Consider the following 15,249-nt stretch of genomic DNA (forward strand, 5'->3'; position numbering starts at 1 on the left):
GTGAGTAGGTCATTAGTTTCAAATACGTGTTCCACAAAAAAAAAATAATAATATAACAGGACTTGAAGGGCTATCCGAGCCTGAGCACTTTTTTATAGGGCTTATCAAGGTCAAGGCCTCAAGTCCGATTACTTTTAAAAAAATTATTTTTAAAACTCAAATCCTTACTTAAATAAGGCCTTCAAATCCGGTCCTTATTTTCAATTCTAAATAAAAGTAAGGTATTCACAATACATAACTGGATAAAAAGTAGGCACCCTTACCTCAGTGCTATTAATTGGGTGATGATGACACTGACCGATACGACGTTCACTGCTGCAATTAACAACATGCGTTTCCCTTCATTTGATGTGGATTGCTTCACTGTCATAGTATTTGGAATCTAATTACGAGTTCCGTTTCAAGAGTGGGGGACCTCAACCATTTTTTACCCTCTTTCCTTGGCTTTTAAGCCTCGGAGGTCGAAGAATGTACACAACCCATTGGGGGGGAAAAGCAGTGAAGCATATGAGAAAACAGAGAAAAAATCGTATTCTCCCTGTTTTAGGAAAAAATTTCATGTTAATTAAGAAAGTCACGTTTCCCTGAAATTTTGAGCTTTACTTGAAAATATGAATGAGAAAAGAGAAAATTACATTAAAGTTAAAAACTTACATTAAATCGTGACAATCACCACAACTTTTTCCTTCCCAACAAAAACTAAGGGATTGAAATTTGGCAGATGAGAAGATGCCACCATGGACACCATACTCATCCTTGATGACAACTTTTAAAAATCACACCTTCAAGCTTTAAGAGAACAAAGATAGACATCATCTCGCCAGTCCTCATTGATCAAGGCAAAAATAAAATTAAACATACGCCAATTTGGCACTCCGTTAAAATATTGAATTCCTAGCAATCTTTCCCTGTTTGAATACTCCAAAATTGATTCTCTTCCAGTTTGTCAAGGAATTTCCAGCAATAGATTGAAGTGCTTCTGCATCTTCATCTCGCAACAGGGGAAGCGCAAGCAGAATCATCTTTGCTTGATCAGCATTCTTTAATTCGACACGCTTGCATTGGCCGCTCAATCTCAAAAGATTCTGCAGCTTCCCTCTCCAGATGCGAACAATATCTTCCAAATGTCTCTACATTAACTTGAAGTCTGAAATCCACGTTGAACAGAAAGTTCATCTCCAACCTGTTTAACTCAGACGTGCTTACTCCTCCAACTTTTGCATAGTAAGCATTGTTGAAGAATCTGCAAAACCATGTACAGAGGATGTAATGTTATACTGAGCACTAAACTTTCCACTACAAGAAACACCAGACACTGACAGCAGCAGAGAGATAAAACATTCATTTGTCCCATGTCAAACTTCCACTTACGCATCATCCATAAATTTTGCTGCTATCATTATGCTAGTAATCAGAAGCCTATGCACATTAAGCGAAGTCAGTATGACTCCTGTTCGCTGAAGGTATCTATCAACATAGATGCGTGCTACCACAAAGCAGGAGGGGCTGCAGGCTGAGTATTTGAAGATACGATCGATGTACTTGCGAACACTGAGAGCCGGTGCTCTGAAACCATGGAACACAGTAACAACATCTTTTATATGTTTTGCCTCCAATAGCTCCTCATTTCTCTGAATTGATCTCTCAAGAAGTGAAGAGACAAGTGATAAAGCCCGTGGAACGCCAACAACTCGTTTACCCAATTGTTTAAGCCCCAGTGAACGGTATACATCAGAGATTTTGTTCTCACTTTCGAGCGCCGGCGTCCCCATATGTAAGCTGCAGAGCAATGAACAACCATTTTCATCATTGCTTGAAGATCGAGTCTAAAATTAGTATGTCTTGTGATGTTTAATCACATGTCATAAGAATCCATGATTCTGTACACAAGTTCCGTTTTTCATTATGGCAAGATTAGAAAGAACCTATATTTAATCCTTTCAAAACAACAAATCAGATTGACCAGAAAAGAAGACATGTTAACATTGTGAGTTTCGCCCTGCCAATCTGGTCCCAATCCCAAACACCATTACAAAATCCCTTTAGCTTACACATATAAGTATAGTTTAAGCCAATAAGTGTTGAAGTTTGATTAGATCTGACTGAACACCACCTACATAACAGAAAAAGGGATCATTCCTTTTGCGCTCTTGTGCCTCAAACGAGCCATCTTCAAGGGCTCGAGTCCACTTTATTTCAATCTATTTTATATCTCCCCGGCATTGCAAGCTTTTGGACAGAAAACCACGCAGTTGCAGTCCTCTCTCCAGAAAAGGATTAAATACCCAGTTTACCCATACGAATCACGCCACTGTGACTATATCTCACAGAATCAGCTCCACATCTCCAAATTAGTGGGAAAGATACCGTCATTTACTTAATTAAGCTATGTGTCTAATCCACATTACTCATTACCGTGGGATGGATAAATGAAATCTCCGCATGCTTAACCCTCCCCAGCCCAAAAAAATTGAAAAAATAATTAAGAAGTAAATACAAGCTTGTGGGCAAAATGAACAAGAAAATCTTGGAACAAAGAAAATGATGAACAAGAAAATCAGAATTAAAAAGTCACGCGAAACCAAATCAAGCAACAGAAATATATATATATATATATATATGTATGTATATATCTAGATCCAGGAAACCAAGTAGGGAGTAAAATCTTCATTGAAATTGGCAAACCAAACAGATTGGCGAGCTCCACATTCAGATAAGGAATAAAAATGGAGATGAGAAAGAAACTAACAGAGTTAGGGGAAGACTGTAGCGTAGTGCCGGTGGTTGCTTCTACATAAGGGTAAGGCGCGACGATGGAACCCTGGATCGAGCGAAATAGAAATCATGATTAGCGCGGACATCCCTCTGGGTTGTGTCTCTTTTATTGGCGCTCGCGTTTTGAGAAGCAAATGCTTTATTTAAAGAGAAAATTGACCAAAAATTTAAAAAAAAAAAAAAGGAGAAGACACAGTAACGACTAAAAATATTATAGCATTCATTAAATGACCTCTGAATTAAAATATGATAGGGGTAATTAATTTCAAAGTTGTTCTTGCTTGAAAATGGAGTATTCAGCATTGGTGATTTTTAAAAATTAAAAACTCTCTTGTAAAAATTAAAAATTTAATTGTAAATGATAGTAGTTCAATATTGAATTATTTGAAACAAAAGTTTTACTTATCTCTTAAAAATATTTAGTATTTACTTTTTACACATGTTTATTATTCATAAATAAATAATACTATTGATAATGCCAGTTTAGTAATGCTGAATTAGCGATAACGTGGTTTTCTTTTTTTTTCACAAAGATAACACGAGGTTGAAGATAGAAAATTTAAATTCTTAATGAGTAACAATTTTTTTTAATGAGTAACGATTAAAACAACACGCCTTCAAATTAAATTTGGATCTTCTAAACATGAAGTAAAAATACTCCTCTTTTTTTTTATAAATTATTTCTATCAACTTCATTAATATTAATATAAAAAAGTACAAGTATAAAGAATTTTAAATATGCTTCTATGAAACAAATTTAAAGAATAATGTTATATTATTTTTTTTCATAAAGAATAATTTTTAAAATATTTTTTAAATATTATTTAAAAAATTATACTGTAATTTATAAATAAAAATAAATAAATTTTTTAAAATGTAATTTATAGAGGAGATTGAAGAGAGTGTAATATTAGTTTTTATATAGAATATAAAATTCACTCCCATTCTTTTCAACAAAGTCACATATAGTCAAATAATGACCCTAGAATAATTCTTTTTATATGTTGAACCTCTCTTTGTTTGAAGAGCAACACCACGACATGCCAAGTTGCAATCATTATTTAAAAGAATTATATTTTTAATTTATGATTTGTAATATGTACGCATACATGAAAACGCGCACACCCGGAATGAATCTATTTTAAAGCATTAGGGTTGCCAAAAAAAAAAAAACCAAATTTCATCCAATTCATTGCATGCAAACGGCAGTGGAGACAGATTCATCCTTGTTATTAATTTAAGCACTAATCAGATTTCAACCCCTCGTTTTACAAAAATTTAAAAATATCAGAACAAAAAATACGCAGTCCGAACAAGATGAACGGCTGGATGCTGCCAATTCCTGGGGAGCACATAAGAAAAGGATAGATGATGTTGATTTTTTATCCAGGATAAAAGGACAATTTTTTCAAAAAAATTTCAACGTTCTTTTTATTTATCACGCGACAACGTTAGATTTTAAATTATATACCAATCAAATCCTTATTGTAGCAGTGAAGAAGACATTCTGGGGGGAAAAAAGGAGGAGGAAAAATTGTTAGAAAAGACTTCACTACAAATTGAATTGCTTACAAGCACTTAAAAACATTTATTAACTAAGATCCTTTGATGGTAGGAATTGGAGAAGTAGAGAAAAAAAAAAGAAAAAAAAAGATCCATTTTTCTCAATTGCCAGGGAGAGGGCTCTCTATCTCTCTTTTTTTTTCATTCATTTTTCTCCACTTTCTTCATTCTCACCATCCATATCATTTTATTAAATAACTTTTTAACCATAAAATTAATAAAGAACAGGGATTGAAAAGGTGAAAAGAAAATGGAAAAAAAAAAAAGGAAAGATCCCCTTCCTTCAATTGCTATGGAGAGGGTCTTTCTGTTTATTTTTTTCCCTTCTTTTTCCTCCACTTCTTTCATCTTCATCATTTATATCATTTTATTAAATAATTTTTAAATTATAAAACTAATGAATGATAGGAATTAGAGAAGTAAAGGAAAAAGAAGAGAACCCCCTCCCCTTAATTGTTAGGGATAAGGGTCCCTTTTTTTTTTTCTTTTTCCTTCACTTCCTCCATTTTTATCACTCATATCATTTTATTTAATAATTTTTTAATTATAAAATTAATGAATGATAAAAATTGAAAAAGTAAAAAGAAAAAAAAGAAAGGAAAAAGAAAAGACCCCCCTTCCTTGAATTGCTAGGGAAAGGGGTCTGTCTTTTTTTATTTTATTTTATTTTTTACTTTTACTTCCTCCATTCTCACAATTTATATTATTTTATTAAATAATTTTTTAATTATAAAATTAATGAATGATAGGGGTTGAAGAAGAGATGAAAAAAAAAAAGAGAGAGACTTCCTTTCTTTAGTTGTTAGGGAGAGGGTCTCTTTTTAGTTTTATTTTTTTCCTTCGCTCCTTTCGATCTCATCATTTATATCATTTTATTAAATGATTTTTTAATTATAAAATTAATAAATGATCGGGATTTGGAGAAGCAGAGAGAGCAGAAAAAAAGGAAAAATGAGAGACACCCTCCTGAATTGCTAAAGGCTAATTGACTTTAATGCTCATCCTTCCTTTCTTCTCTCTCATCGTCGATCCTGCTCCACACTGACATCAATAATGCCTCTTCCTCTCCTTGTCTGTCGGTCCTTGCCTTGCATCACTCGGACTCACCGACCTCTCATTGAATATGTCTCACCAACAAAGAACTTGAATCAAATTTAATGAAGCCATTGAAGGTTTAGGGCACAGTGTGAAGTAAGGTGAGATCCTGGTTCCTTGAATCCTTGATCCCTCTCTGGTTCTTCAATTCATTTCTCTTGATTTCTCTGTTACTTGATCATCCTCTAACTTTGATTTCAAGCCTCGATTCGATGTGAGTGGGTTCGACCCATGGAGGTCTCTAACCTCATCTTCATTTGAGCAACATGATCAAAAGCATAGTGCACCATTGGTAAGGAGGTATTCCATCTCAACCTCCTCGGTTCTACGACATTTAGAGCTATCCAAACACTCCATGGCCTCCAACATTCACCGAATGGGTTTTCATTCCGTCTGTGCTGCTTCTTCTTTCTCTTTCAACATGTTGGATGAATAACTTTAGTTTTTAGTTTTTTCTCGTGAGAGTTTCCATGTCTACTCTATGCTAGTGTTTTTAATGACTCAATTTTTAGTCCGCAATGTTTATTGGGTGCATAATTCTAGGAAGCACAGGATTGAACAGAGTTAAATTGAACAAACCAATCTTGGCTTGTGCATACCAAAAGTCTCAGGTTGTTTCCCATGCATTGGACATGCAGTTCAGGGATGATCTTGAGCGTTTGAAGAAAATAAGGTTGTTCATCTGCTACTGAACTTGTAAGCATGCTTTTTTATGAGTCTCTTGCCACATCCAAGCAGTGTTGATCATTCTTTTTTGTTATGTGACTATATGATCGGGCGTGCTATGATTGATTGGAGGCATGAATGGGATTTTTTTAGCAGTTATTTGTTTTTTTTTTTTTTTTGGAAATCGATACCTGCTTGATTTCAAGAAGTTTCTTTCATCTCAAAGATGTTAGTAAAAGAAGTATTTGCCATGATTAGTTTAAAACTGCAGCAGGTTACTTGAATGTCTTCTCCACAGGCTTTTCCGAAGGAAGTACTGCTATAGTTCAACTTGTTATATTTGATGATCAAATTGGCTGCCTCGTTTATCTATTGTTCACCGGTTTTAACTCTCATTTGTTTGGATCAGGATTCAATAGAGATATGACTTAAAAGCATAAGCATTTTTCTAGTGTCTTTGTCATCATGAAGGTTTGTTTGACAACGATTATGGTTCTCTGTAAATAAGCTAGAAAAGGATGAAAAGGGGTTGAAATGAAGCACGCTTATTGTCCAGGTTTTTTTCGGTCCATCTTGTTGTTCAAGTTTAGTTGTCAAAGTTATGTTGCCCATTGCCCACGACCAGAGACATTGGGTTCGCTTATGTGGCATTCTTCTTGCTTTAGTGGTCACTTTCCTGCTTAACATTTTGTCATGCATCCATAGGCAGCAACAGGAAGCAGAATTGGAGTTGATAGAAGAAGAGACTACAAAGAGAGTAGAAGATGCAATTCGTAAGAAAGTTGAAGAGAGCTTGAAATCTGAAGAAATTCAAGTGGAGATTCAAAGACAATTTGAAGAGGGATGAAAAAGACTAATCGATGAACTTGCGGCTCAACTCAAGAAAGAAAAGGAAGCTACTCTTTTTGAGGCTAGGTGGAAGCCGGAAGGAGGTATAAATCCGGATTATCAATTCTTTTTTACAGCCATTTGTTCAAGCAACGATTGGGAATTGTTGGAGTTGAAAGCTATGCTACTAAAAGCACAATTGGAACCACACAAAAAGGCCTTGTTTGATTGTAAAAGACGGACCATTTGTAATTTTAATTTTTAATAAAATGAAGTTTAGTTCAATTTTCCGTTTACTTGTTGGATTAGAAAGATTTCATTTCACATATTGATTATCCCCCTAATAAAATTTTTATTTACCTTTCCAAAATATTTATTGGTGTTTACATGAAAAATGATACAATTTTCTAACACTTGGTTTTCATAAAAAATGAGAAATTTTTTTTCCAAAATATCACAAAATGGTATCCTAAAAATTGAGATAATGTTTCCATAAAAAATGATACAATTTCAAAATATGTAAAATGCATATCTAAATACAAGGTACATTTGATGTAAAATTTTGACACCAAAATTATTTTTTTAAAATTAAATATGTAAAAAGCATATTTGAATATAAGGTGTATTCTATGTAAAATTTTAATACCAAAATATTTTTTTAAAATATACAAAAAATATATTCAAATATAAAGTGTATTTTATGAAAAATTTTAACATGAGGACTTTTTTTTCATAATATACAAGGAGCATATTCGAATGTACGAAAGAAAAATGTATTTTTTAATTAAAAATGCAAGACATCTATAAATCAAAAGAAGTCAAGATAAAAAATTATATTTCATTAAAGATCAGTCACATATCACAGAAGAAACATCATGTACGTCTTCAAAGGTGTTCATAAGAGATATTTGAATAAGCATATGTGATATTAGGATACATGAAAGAAAATTGCATTCTATTGAAAATTAGTTGCACATTGTGGAAGAAACATTGCATATACCTATAAAGATGTCCATAAGAGACATTAACAAGAGATATTTGAATATATATAAATGATATTTAAATATATCAAAAAAAATTACATTTTATTAAAAATCAATTACATATTGTGAATGAAACATCGCATATGTTTTCAAAGGTGTCCATAAGAGATATTAACAATGAATATTTGAATATGTATAAGTAATATTCGGATAAATAAAAGAAAATTACATTCTATTGAAAATCAGTTGCATATCATGAAAAAAACATTGCATGTACTCTTGAAGGTGTCCATAAGAAATATTCAATTATGCATAAGTGATATTCAAATATATGAAAAACATTGTATTTCGTTGAAGATCAGTCACATGTTATGAAAAAAAAAAAAAAAAGACATTGCATATGTTTCCAAATGTAATATTTGAATATGTGAAAGTTAACTCACATTTTCTTGAAAATTGCACTTATATAGTGGAAGAATTGCACATGAATGAAACTAAATTGAATTTAATGTAAAAATTTGACACAAAAATTTAACTTCTAAGATACACAATTTATTATTTTATGTAAATTGCAAATCTTAAAAACTGCATCCTAAAAATGACACCAAAACATAATTTTCAAAATATACAACTTAGATTTTCAAATATATAAAAGCTAAATTATATTTCTTTGAAGAGTACTTGCATATCATGAAAAACTTTGTTTTTATAAGGACTACATTTGACATATTGACACTGAAAAATTTTGTTTGATCTATTGACACCGAAAAACTTTGTTTACTATAGTAACACAAATTATTAAAAGTGAAGAACCCTACATAACTTTTACTTTTTTAATTAACCATGAGGGCTATCTGGTCATTTAGAGCTTTGAATTAATGCCAACCAAAGACCTCAAATCAAAATCTCTCTCAAGCCCTTATGAGCAATTAAATTTTCTGATAGTCTTTTTCAGCAATTTTCCAAAAAAAAAAAAAAAGCGCAGCGAAGGACACAAACCACGCAGAGGAAGTTACACAGCTGGCAGAGTGTCGGTGCCGAAGGTCATCCTCAACGTGCCAATGCCATTTTTAGACAGATTGTCAATCATAACTCATAAGAAACTTCGGAGCCCCAAATATTGTCCCAATTACTTTATTTTCTAAGAACACACCTATCCATTATTCTTCGGTCCCGACAGCCAACTAATGATGAGTTTCACTTTCAACTACATATTAGCAGCACATTGATGTCTAGTATCCCTGGGTTGAAATTTTGACCTGCATGATAAAATTCATATCCATCCCATTTCAAGAGCCAACTTGAACTTCTCTGGTGACTCTTTAAATCCCCGGTAAATCACCAGAAATTCAGGCCAAAGCACACCGAACACAGGCAAAAGAAAGAACCGAAACACATTATCATTCCTACCAGACTACTAACATGTTCAAACGACATCCACAGTAAGCAACACAAGTTTCAGCCTACCAAAATACAAACGTGTGTTCACAACATTACTATATTACAATAGCATACCAGAGGTCAAATATCATTTGTTTTCAGCTTTTCGTGGCCTGTCACTTTCTTTTGCCACCGTAAGCCGCACAAGCAGTTTGGATTGCTTGTACTGATGCATTGACAGCTCTTTCAGTACTTTTGGACAGATTGGAGATCATTACAACATCCTTCCAATTCACCAATAGTTCAACCAACGCGCCACTCTGCTTCTCCAGCTGCGTATAAAAGAACATCAACAATAGTTAGGTCACAACCACATCAATACAGTGCCCCCAACACACTTTATTAAAAGCTCAATTGATTAGGTGCCATTTCTTGTTTTTCTTTCCCTGTTCAATGCCTACAAACCATCAATTTCAAGTTACCTTCCCCAAAAGGCTACTATAATAAGAATACTCATCATGAATTTCAGCCATCGTTGACCACGGATTGTTATTTTCAGTCCTAAAATTATTTAATTTTTGACAGACATTTCCCGACAGCTGGAAATTTAACAATATCAGATGACAGGAAATGAATGATAATCAGCTAATCTTGGCCACTGTTGGAAAGAGTAGGAATGTAGGATAGGAAAAGAAGTTGACCATTGCAGGCAGGCAGGCAGGCAGCAACTACACGAACCCTCATTATCCCTCATTAAAACATGTTACAACAATCATGAACAAAGGCTTTCTTGCTCCTTGAAAACATAAGAAAAATACTCGAGAAAAATCAAAGATCTGAATGATGTAGTAAACATTTTGCACAAAATCATAAACTGAAACAGTTAAAGTAACCAGGGTGCAAACCAGAAATTAGTGTTAAGAGAGCCCTGTCAAATTGCATTCTAATGCAATGAGATTCGTCAACATCTACTCATTGTAAACATACTTCTAATCACTTACCGGTTACCATTGCACGTTACTGTAATAACAACAAGGATGACTGGTGGGGATGGATCTAGTGACGAACATGAGGGGATGAAAAGGTACACAAAATTGGGAGGGGCTATATGGCTGACGTAACAATCATATAAGCAGTAAACTGCATGATTAAGTGAACCCACCAAGAAGAAGTAGGTGATCTTATGTTAACATTCAGGTTTGCACTGATACGACTAAATACTATAAAGTAGCTTTATGACATACCACTTCAACTTTGCCTAAAGCATGTTCTAGCTTTCCACTAAGTCGCTGATTTTCTTCTCTTAACGCTTCAAGCTGCATGTGTATGGACAAGAAAGGTTCTCCAGAGTAAAATAACAAAACAGATGTAATAGTGGCCAGAAAAGAGGGGGGGGGGCGCAAATAGCTTAAAGGATCAAGTCAAATACTAAATTAGACATAACCTGATTCTGGGATTCTGTGTACTTCCTGTATACAGCGGATGCTGAAGGAGCGGTTTTACCTAAGTCAATATTTTCATCCAGCTGTTTGCATATTCAATGCAAAAGATCATGATACAAGCCAGTAAATCACAAGAAAAGCGACATCAACGTGTGCTTTTGGGTATTAATTTATTTAGTACCTTGGCTTGCAACGATTCTATGATCTTTTCAAGAGCTTCTAATCGCTGTAACATGTAGTCAACTTTTTCTTTCAAATTATTTTCATCCAGGTTTGCGTCCGGCTCTGACCATACTTTCTCCATTTGAGTATCAGTTTCATCATTCTCATCCTCGCTAACAATGATGTCCTCAACATATGGTTCAATATCTTGGTTAGGGGTAACCGTTAGAGGAGTTATACGTTGTGATCGCCTAACACTAGAAGAATAATATCCGGATTTTCTCCTCCTACGTGAAGTAGACTTCTGCTCCAGCTCAGATTTTCCCTTTTCTTCCTCTAAAGCTGAACTTGGTTCAGACTTCCCCAGAGAAGGATTCATACCTACGGGCTTTGAACAAAGTAAGAATTATAGCTAGCAAAAACAAAACAAATGACGACCAGCTTGCTTGGTTTTCTTATGATACAGTCACATAAATTGCTAACTCCAGAGGGGACATCAGGCCAAAAAAGGGGCCTGCTAAGCTATGTTTTACATCACAAGTAGGAGCAATGTTACAATGAGGACTCTGACATTTCCACATGCACATATTTCCACCAAAAGAACAGAACAAAAGTATTACATGTTCGGCAGCAGATCGCCAAAATGGTCCCTTTATGACGTGTTAAACAAGTAAGACAACAAGAAAACTGAAACCATGCTAAGAAAACACAGTTTTTGCACAAGGAGCCAAAAGCAATGGCAACAGAAAAACAACTAAACACGAACACAACTATTCAATTAACCAAAACTCTAAGACCCAAATCAGAGCGCAACCCTAAGTCCATTGGCAAACCGCATATTAGCGAAGAATAATGATAGTGATCCTATTTTCCACGGATGAAAGACAGGAATAGTTGTAACATGGCGAATAAATGCAGATAAGATGGGCACATATAAACTTAAAACAGGAGTGTATAAAATAATGTACCAGCTCAACAGTCCGACATTAGGAATAAAGAGGACCAGATAAATAGTAAAAAAACAAAGAGGGGTGGGGGGATAGCGAAGAATCCAGTGTGGGGATACCATGGAAGACTTGGCCGGTAGCTTGGGAGCGTTGGGTTTTCGACCCATTCCCAGGAAGTGTTGTAGGACTGGGGAGGAAGCTGAAGAGGGAAGAGTCAAGCTTTCCGGAGTGACGAGGAGCAGCAGGCTCAAACGGAAAGAAGCAGAATCGCCAGTACACGGTACACGTAAGGGGTCTGTGTGGCCGCGTGGGTACGGACTCGGTTTCGGTGCGCACCGTGGTGCTCAGCACCAAAACACTGCCGTTTGGCAGTTGTTTTTTTTGCTCTTTTGTTTTTTTAAACCACAAATTTATTATAATAATAAATAATTATTATAAAATTATTATTTTAATATTTAATAAACTTATAAATATTAAAATGTTAAAATTAAACCTGAATAGTTTAAATAAAAATTTTGGTTTGAACATTGAAAACTGTATTAAAAAATAAAAAATAAATCTAAATAATTTAAAATATGAGTCGAATCTGGCAAAATGAGCTAGTTTCTTACACTGTAGTAAATTAATGTTTGAATTTTTATTAAGAAAAGTATCTATATTTAATATCTGATTATACCTTGAATGATATCATCTCTCATAGATAAACAACTGTACAAAATCAATAAAGTAAAGAAAAATTTATATCTACAATTTTAATTTTTTTAATATAGTTCTAAACTGTTCAGATTAAAATTTATATATAAACTGTTCAAGTTAAATTTTAATGAGTTAATCTGTTTATATTTAATTTTGACATCTTAATATTTATTTGTTTATTAAATATTAAAATAATAATTTTATAATATTCATATATTATTATTATAATAAATTTGTGATTTAAAAAAGCTAAAAAAAAAAACACTGCCAAACGGCAGTGTTTTGGTGCTGAGCACCGAAACCGATTCCCGTGGGTACTGGACTATGGACCCAGATTTCCTGCGCCTTGATGATAAAAACGTTCTTCTTCTTTGATTGGGCTGTTTTAATTAGGCTTTCAGCTCTTTGGTCCAAAAAAACAAACAATTAGGCTTTCAGCTTTTTAAAATTAAAAGAAAAACCATTCCCCGAAAATTAAGAGAAATAAATAAACCAATTAACAAGCATGTGATTACTCTCGCCACGTTAAACTATAATATCAATCAAGTGCCAGATATTTCTTACAATTGTAAATTCTCATAATTCATATTAGAAATTTATCATGGGGAAGTGTAAATTGGTTCAAAGAGCAAAATCAATGTTCAAACCTTTAGAAAAATATCAAGGAAAAATATCATAATAAAAAATGACAGATTCAAAGAAAATATGAAGTTACGCAGGTAAGTAAGAATTCAAATTCAAAATGTGCCAAAAGAAAGTACAAGGGAGTAGAAGAGGTCAATGGGAAGGTGAAGAAACTGAACTCACCAAGTGACCAAGACGAATGGAATGGTGAGTTGGTTTGCGTGTATCAACTGATTAATTACAGTTCCATCTTTTATTATATCCATGTATTAAATTAAAATAAAGGTAAAAAAATTAAATTAAATAAACTCTAAAATCCAAAAAATTTGACACTCATCCCAATGTCAATTCTTTAATTCCAGTTTAGGTTCAATTTATCTCAATCTCAATTTACCTTCTAATCTAACTAGATTTATATCCCGTGCTGTGCATGGAAATATTTTAATTTTTAAAATAAAAATAAATATTAATATTAAAAAAATTTAGTGAGTAAAATATATTGTTTTCACCTCTATTTTATCTTGATTATAAAGATGTTTTATTTTTATATTAACAAACTAATTTCATCAAAATCATCATTTTCTCTGATTCAGGTTCAGTATACAGCAAGCTCATTTTTTAAATTCATCATCAAACTCCATATCATTCTTTTAAAATTTAATTTAAGCACACCAAGTGAATTTTAAGATTTTCAAGCATCTCATAATATTTTATTCATTATCAAATCACTTTCAAGAAGGGTAAAATGACATACAAGTATTAATTCCACAATTATTCCAAAATCTTATTTTTAAAGTAAGAATCCTAAGTAACTAATTCAAGTAAAACTTAATAACCATGAAAATTTAAATAAGTTATTATCATCTAAAGTTCTTAATGGCCTAGGCAAACAATGTCCACGTTGCCCACCCAGAAAATATGTGAAAAATTAACTCACTCGTAATTAGAAGAATTATTCAAACTTGTAATTCAATCTCTCAATCAAATTCTAATAGATATCTAGCTTGTTATTAGGTTTTCAAATTTCAAGCAACAAGTAACTCCAAAAATAAAAAAGCCCCCCTTGTTTCAACAATTTTAGAGGTGAAAATTTAATTTTATTCAAGAAACTAAACTTATTATATCCAAGTATTCACTTACCTCAATAATTTTGTGGTTTTTTATTGTTGAAATTCAGTACTTTCTCTAATTAAGCAGTAATTTTTTAATTGACCATGCTCCCCTTCCCCTCAATAACCATACTCTTAGAAAGCTCTCATTGCATAAAGTAATTGACGTGAGAAGGATTTTGTGGGAAGTATCTTCGAGGATGTGAGAAGGATTTTGTGGGAAGTATCTTCGAGCATGAAACCAGGATCTGAAATTTAGCTCATCAAAGGAACCACCATTGATAGAGGTCATGGCTCTCTAGTCTACTATGGTCCGGGAAGAAGATGAAGACACAGTGCCAAGGGGTACAATTTGAAATGGGTCTGTCTTGGGTGCTAATCATCATGATGAGATTTAGACCTTTCAGTCCAGACCTTTAATTTATAATTATATTTATATTTTTTATTTATTAAAATAAAAAATTATTAATTTCTTTAACAAATAGTATATCACTAATTATGAGTTATGACAGTGAAGATTTAATATAAATAATCTAATTTAATTTTAAAATTTTTATATATTGACTATTTAGATGTACTCTACACAGTTCAAGTTTAATATTAAAATTTTTTATTTTAATAAATACAAAATTAAAAAATAAAATATAAAATATTTTAACTATAACTTTTTTAAAAAGTATTTTTTAAAAACAATTTAAAAATTTAAAATTTAAACTATACAGTATACATCTGGATAATCAATATATAAAAAATATAAAAATTTTAATATTAAAGTGGACCTTCTAGATTAAATATAGACTAGATTAATCATGAAAAGATTTATTAAAACTTTTTCATAATTTTTAAAAAATATAAAATAAAAATATTAAATTAATTCTTTAAATCTGAACCATGCAAATTAAAAATCTGACTAATCCAGATTGCATTACTCTGATGAGCACTAGAGTAATGAGCACAGAAGATAAATCCATTTAAAATA

The 15,249-nt window shown here is 32.7% G+C and overlaps 2 protein-coding genes and 1 long non-coding RNA gene across 4 annotated transcripts; 1 reads left to right on the forward strand and 2 right to left on the reverse strand.

Annotated features, from left to right (window-relative positions):
- Positions 1-616: 616 nt before the first annotated feature.
- On the reverse strand, positions 617-2,883 carry LOC129306884 (cyclin-P3-1-like). The gene is made up of 3 exons (XM_054947663.1): positions 2,750-2,883; positions 1,372-1,779; positions 617-1,243 (listed from the first exon to the last, which is right to left on the reverse strand). Exons 2-3 carry the CDS (start codon positions 1,770-1,772, stop codon positions 1,033-1,035), a joined length of 612 nt encoding a protein of 203 aa, XP_054803638.1. The 5' UTR covers positions 1,773-1,779; positions 2,750-2,883; the 3' UTR covers positions 617-1,032.
- Positions 2,884-5,282: 2,399 nt separating this feature from the next.
- On the forward strand, positions 5,283-7,223 carry LOC129306468 (uncharacterized). Of its 2 annotated transcripts, none has more exons than XR_008592217.1 (2): positions 5,283-5,534; positions 5,636-7,223. It is a non-coding gene; the product is annotated as an uncharacterized LOC129306468 (long non-coding RNA). The 2 variants fall into 2 exon arrangements; XR_008592218.1 differs by having other exon boundaries at positions 5,977-7,223.
- A 1,974-nt stretch (positions 7,224-9,197) lies between these two features.
- LOC129306898 (ribosomal RNA-processing protein 14-like) lies at positions 9,198-12,155 on the reverse strand. Its single transcript, XM_054947692.1, has 5 exons — positions 11,961-12,155; positions 10,914-11,282; positions 10,735-10,815; positions 10,535-10,606; positions 9,198-9,622 (listed from the first exon to the last, which is right to left on the reverse strand). Exons 1-5 carry the CDS (start codon positions 12,006-12,008, stop codon positions 9,467-9,469), a joined length of 726 nt encoding a protein of 241 aa, XP_054803667.1. The 5' UTR covers positions 12,009-12,155; the 3' UTR covers positions 9,198-9,466.
- Between the last annotated feature and the right edge of the window lie 3,094 nt (positions 12,156-15,249).

Source organism: Prosopis cineraria, unplaced genomic scaffold (genome assembly GCF_029017545.1).
Source record: "Prosopis cineraria cultivar Desert tree isolate PC_DT_omini unplaced genomic scaffold, ASM2901754v1 PC3, whole genome shotgun sequence".
Taxonomy (NCBI): domain Eukaryota; kingdom Viridiplantae; phylum Streptophyta; class Magnoliopsida; order Fabales; family Fabaceae; genus Prosopis; species Prosopis cineraria.

Bases quoted from the DNA above. Each gene is read 5' to 3' on its own strand.
- LOC129306884 (XM_054947663.1), bottom strand. From the start codon at position 1,772: ATGGGGACGCCGGCGCTCGAAAGTGAGAACAAAATCTCTGATGTATAC. The intron at 1,244-1,371 runs GTAAGTGGAAGT...ATGGTTTTGCAG, and splicing joins GCAAAATTTATGGATGATGC to ATTCTTCAACAATGCTTACT.
- LOC129306898 (XM_054947692.1), bottom strand. From the start codon at position 12,008: ATGGGTCGAAAACCCAACGCTCCCAAGCTACCGGCCAAGTCTTCCATG. The intron at 10,816-10,913 runs GTACTAAATAAA...ATATGCAAACAG, and splicing joins TAGAATCGTTGCAAGCCAAG to CTGGATGAAAATATTGACTT. The intron at 9,623-10,534 runs GTATGTCATAAA...TTTTATACGCAG, and splicing joins CTTTAGGCAAAGTTGAAGTG to CTGGAGAAGCAGAGTGGCGC.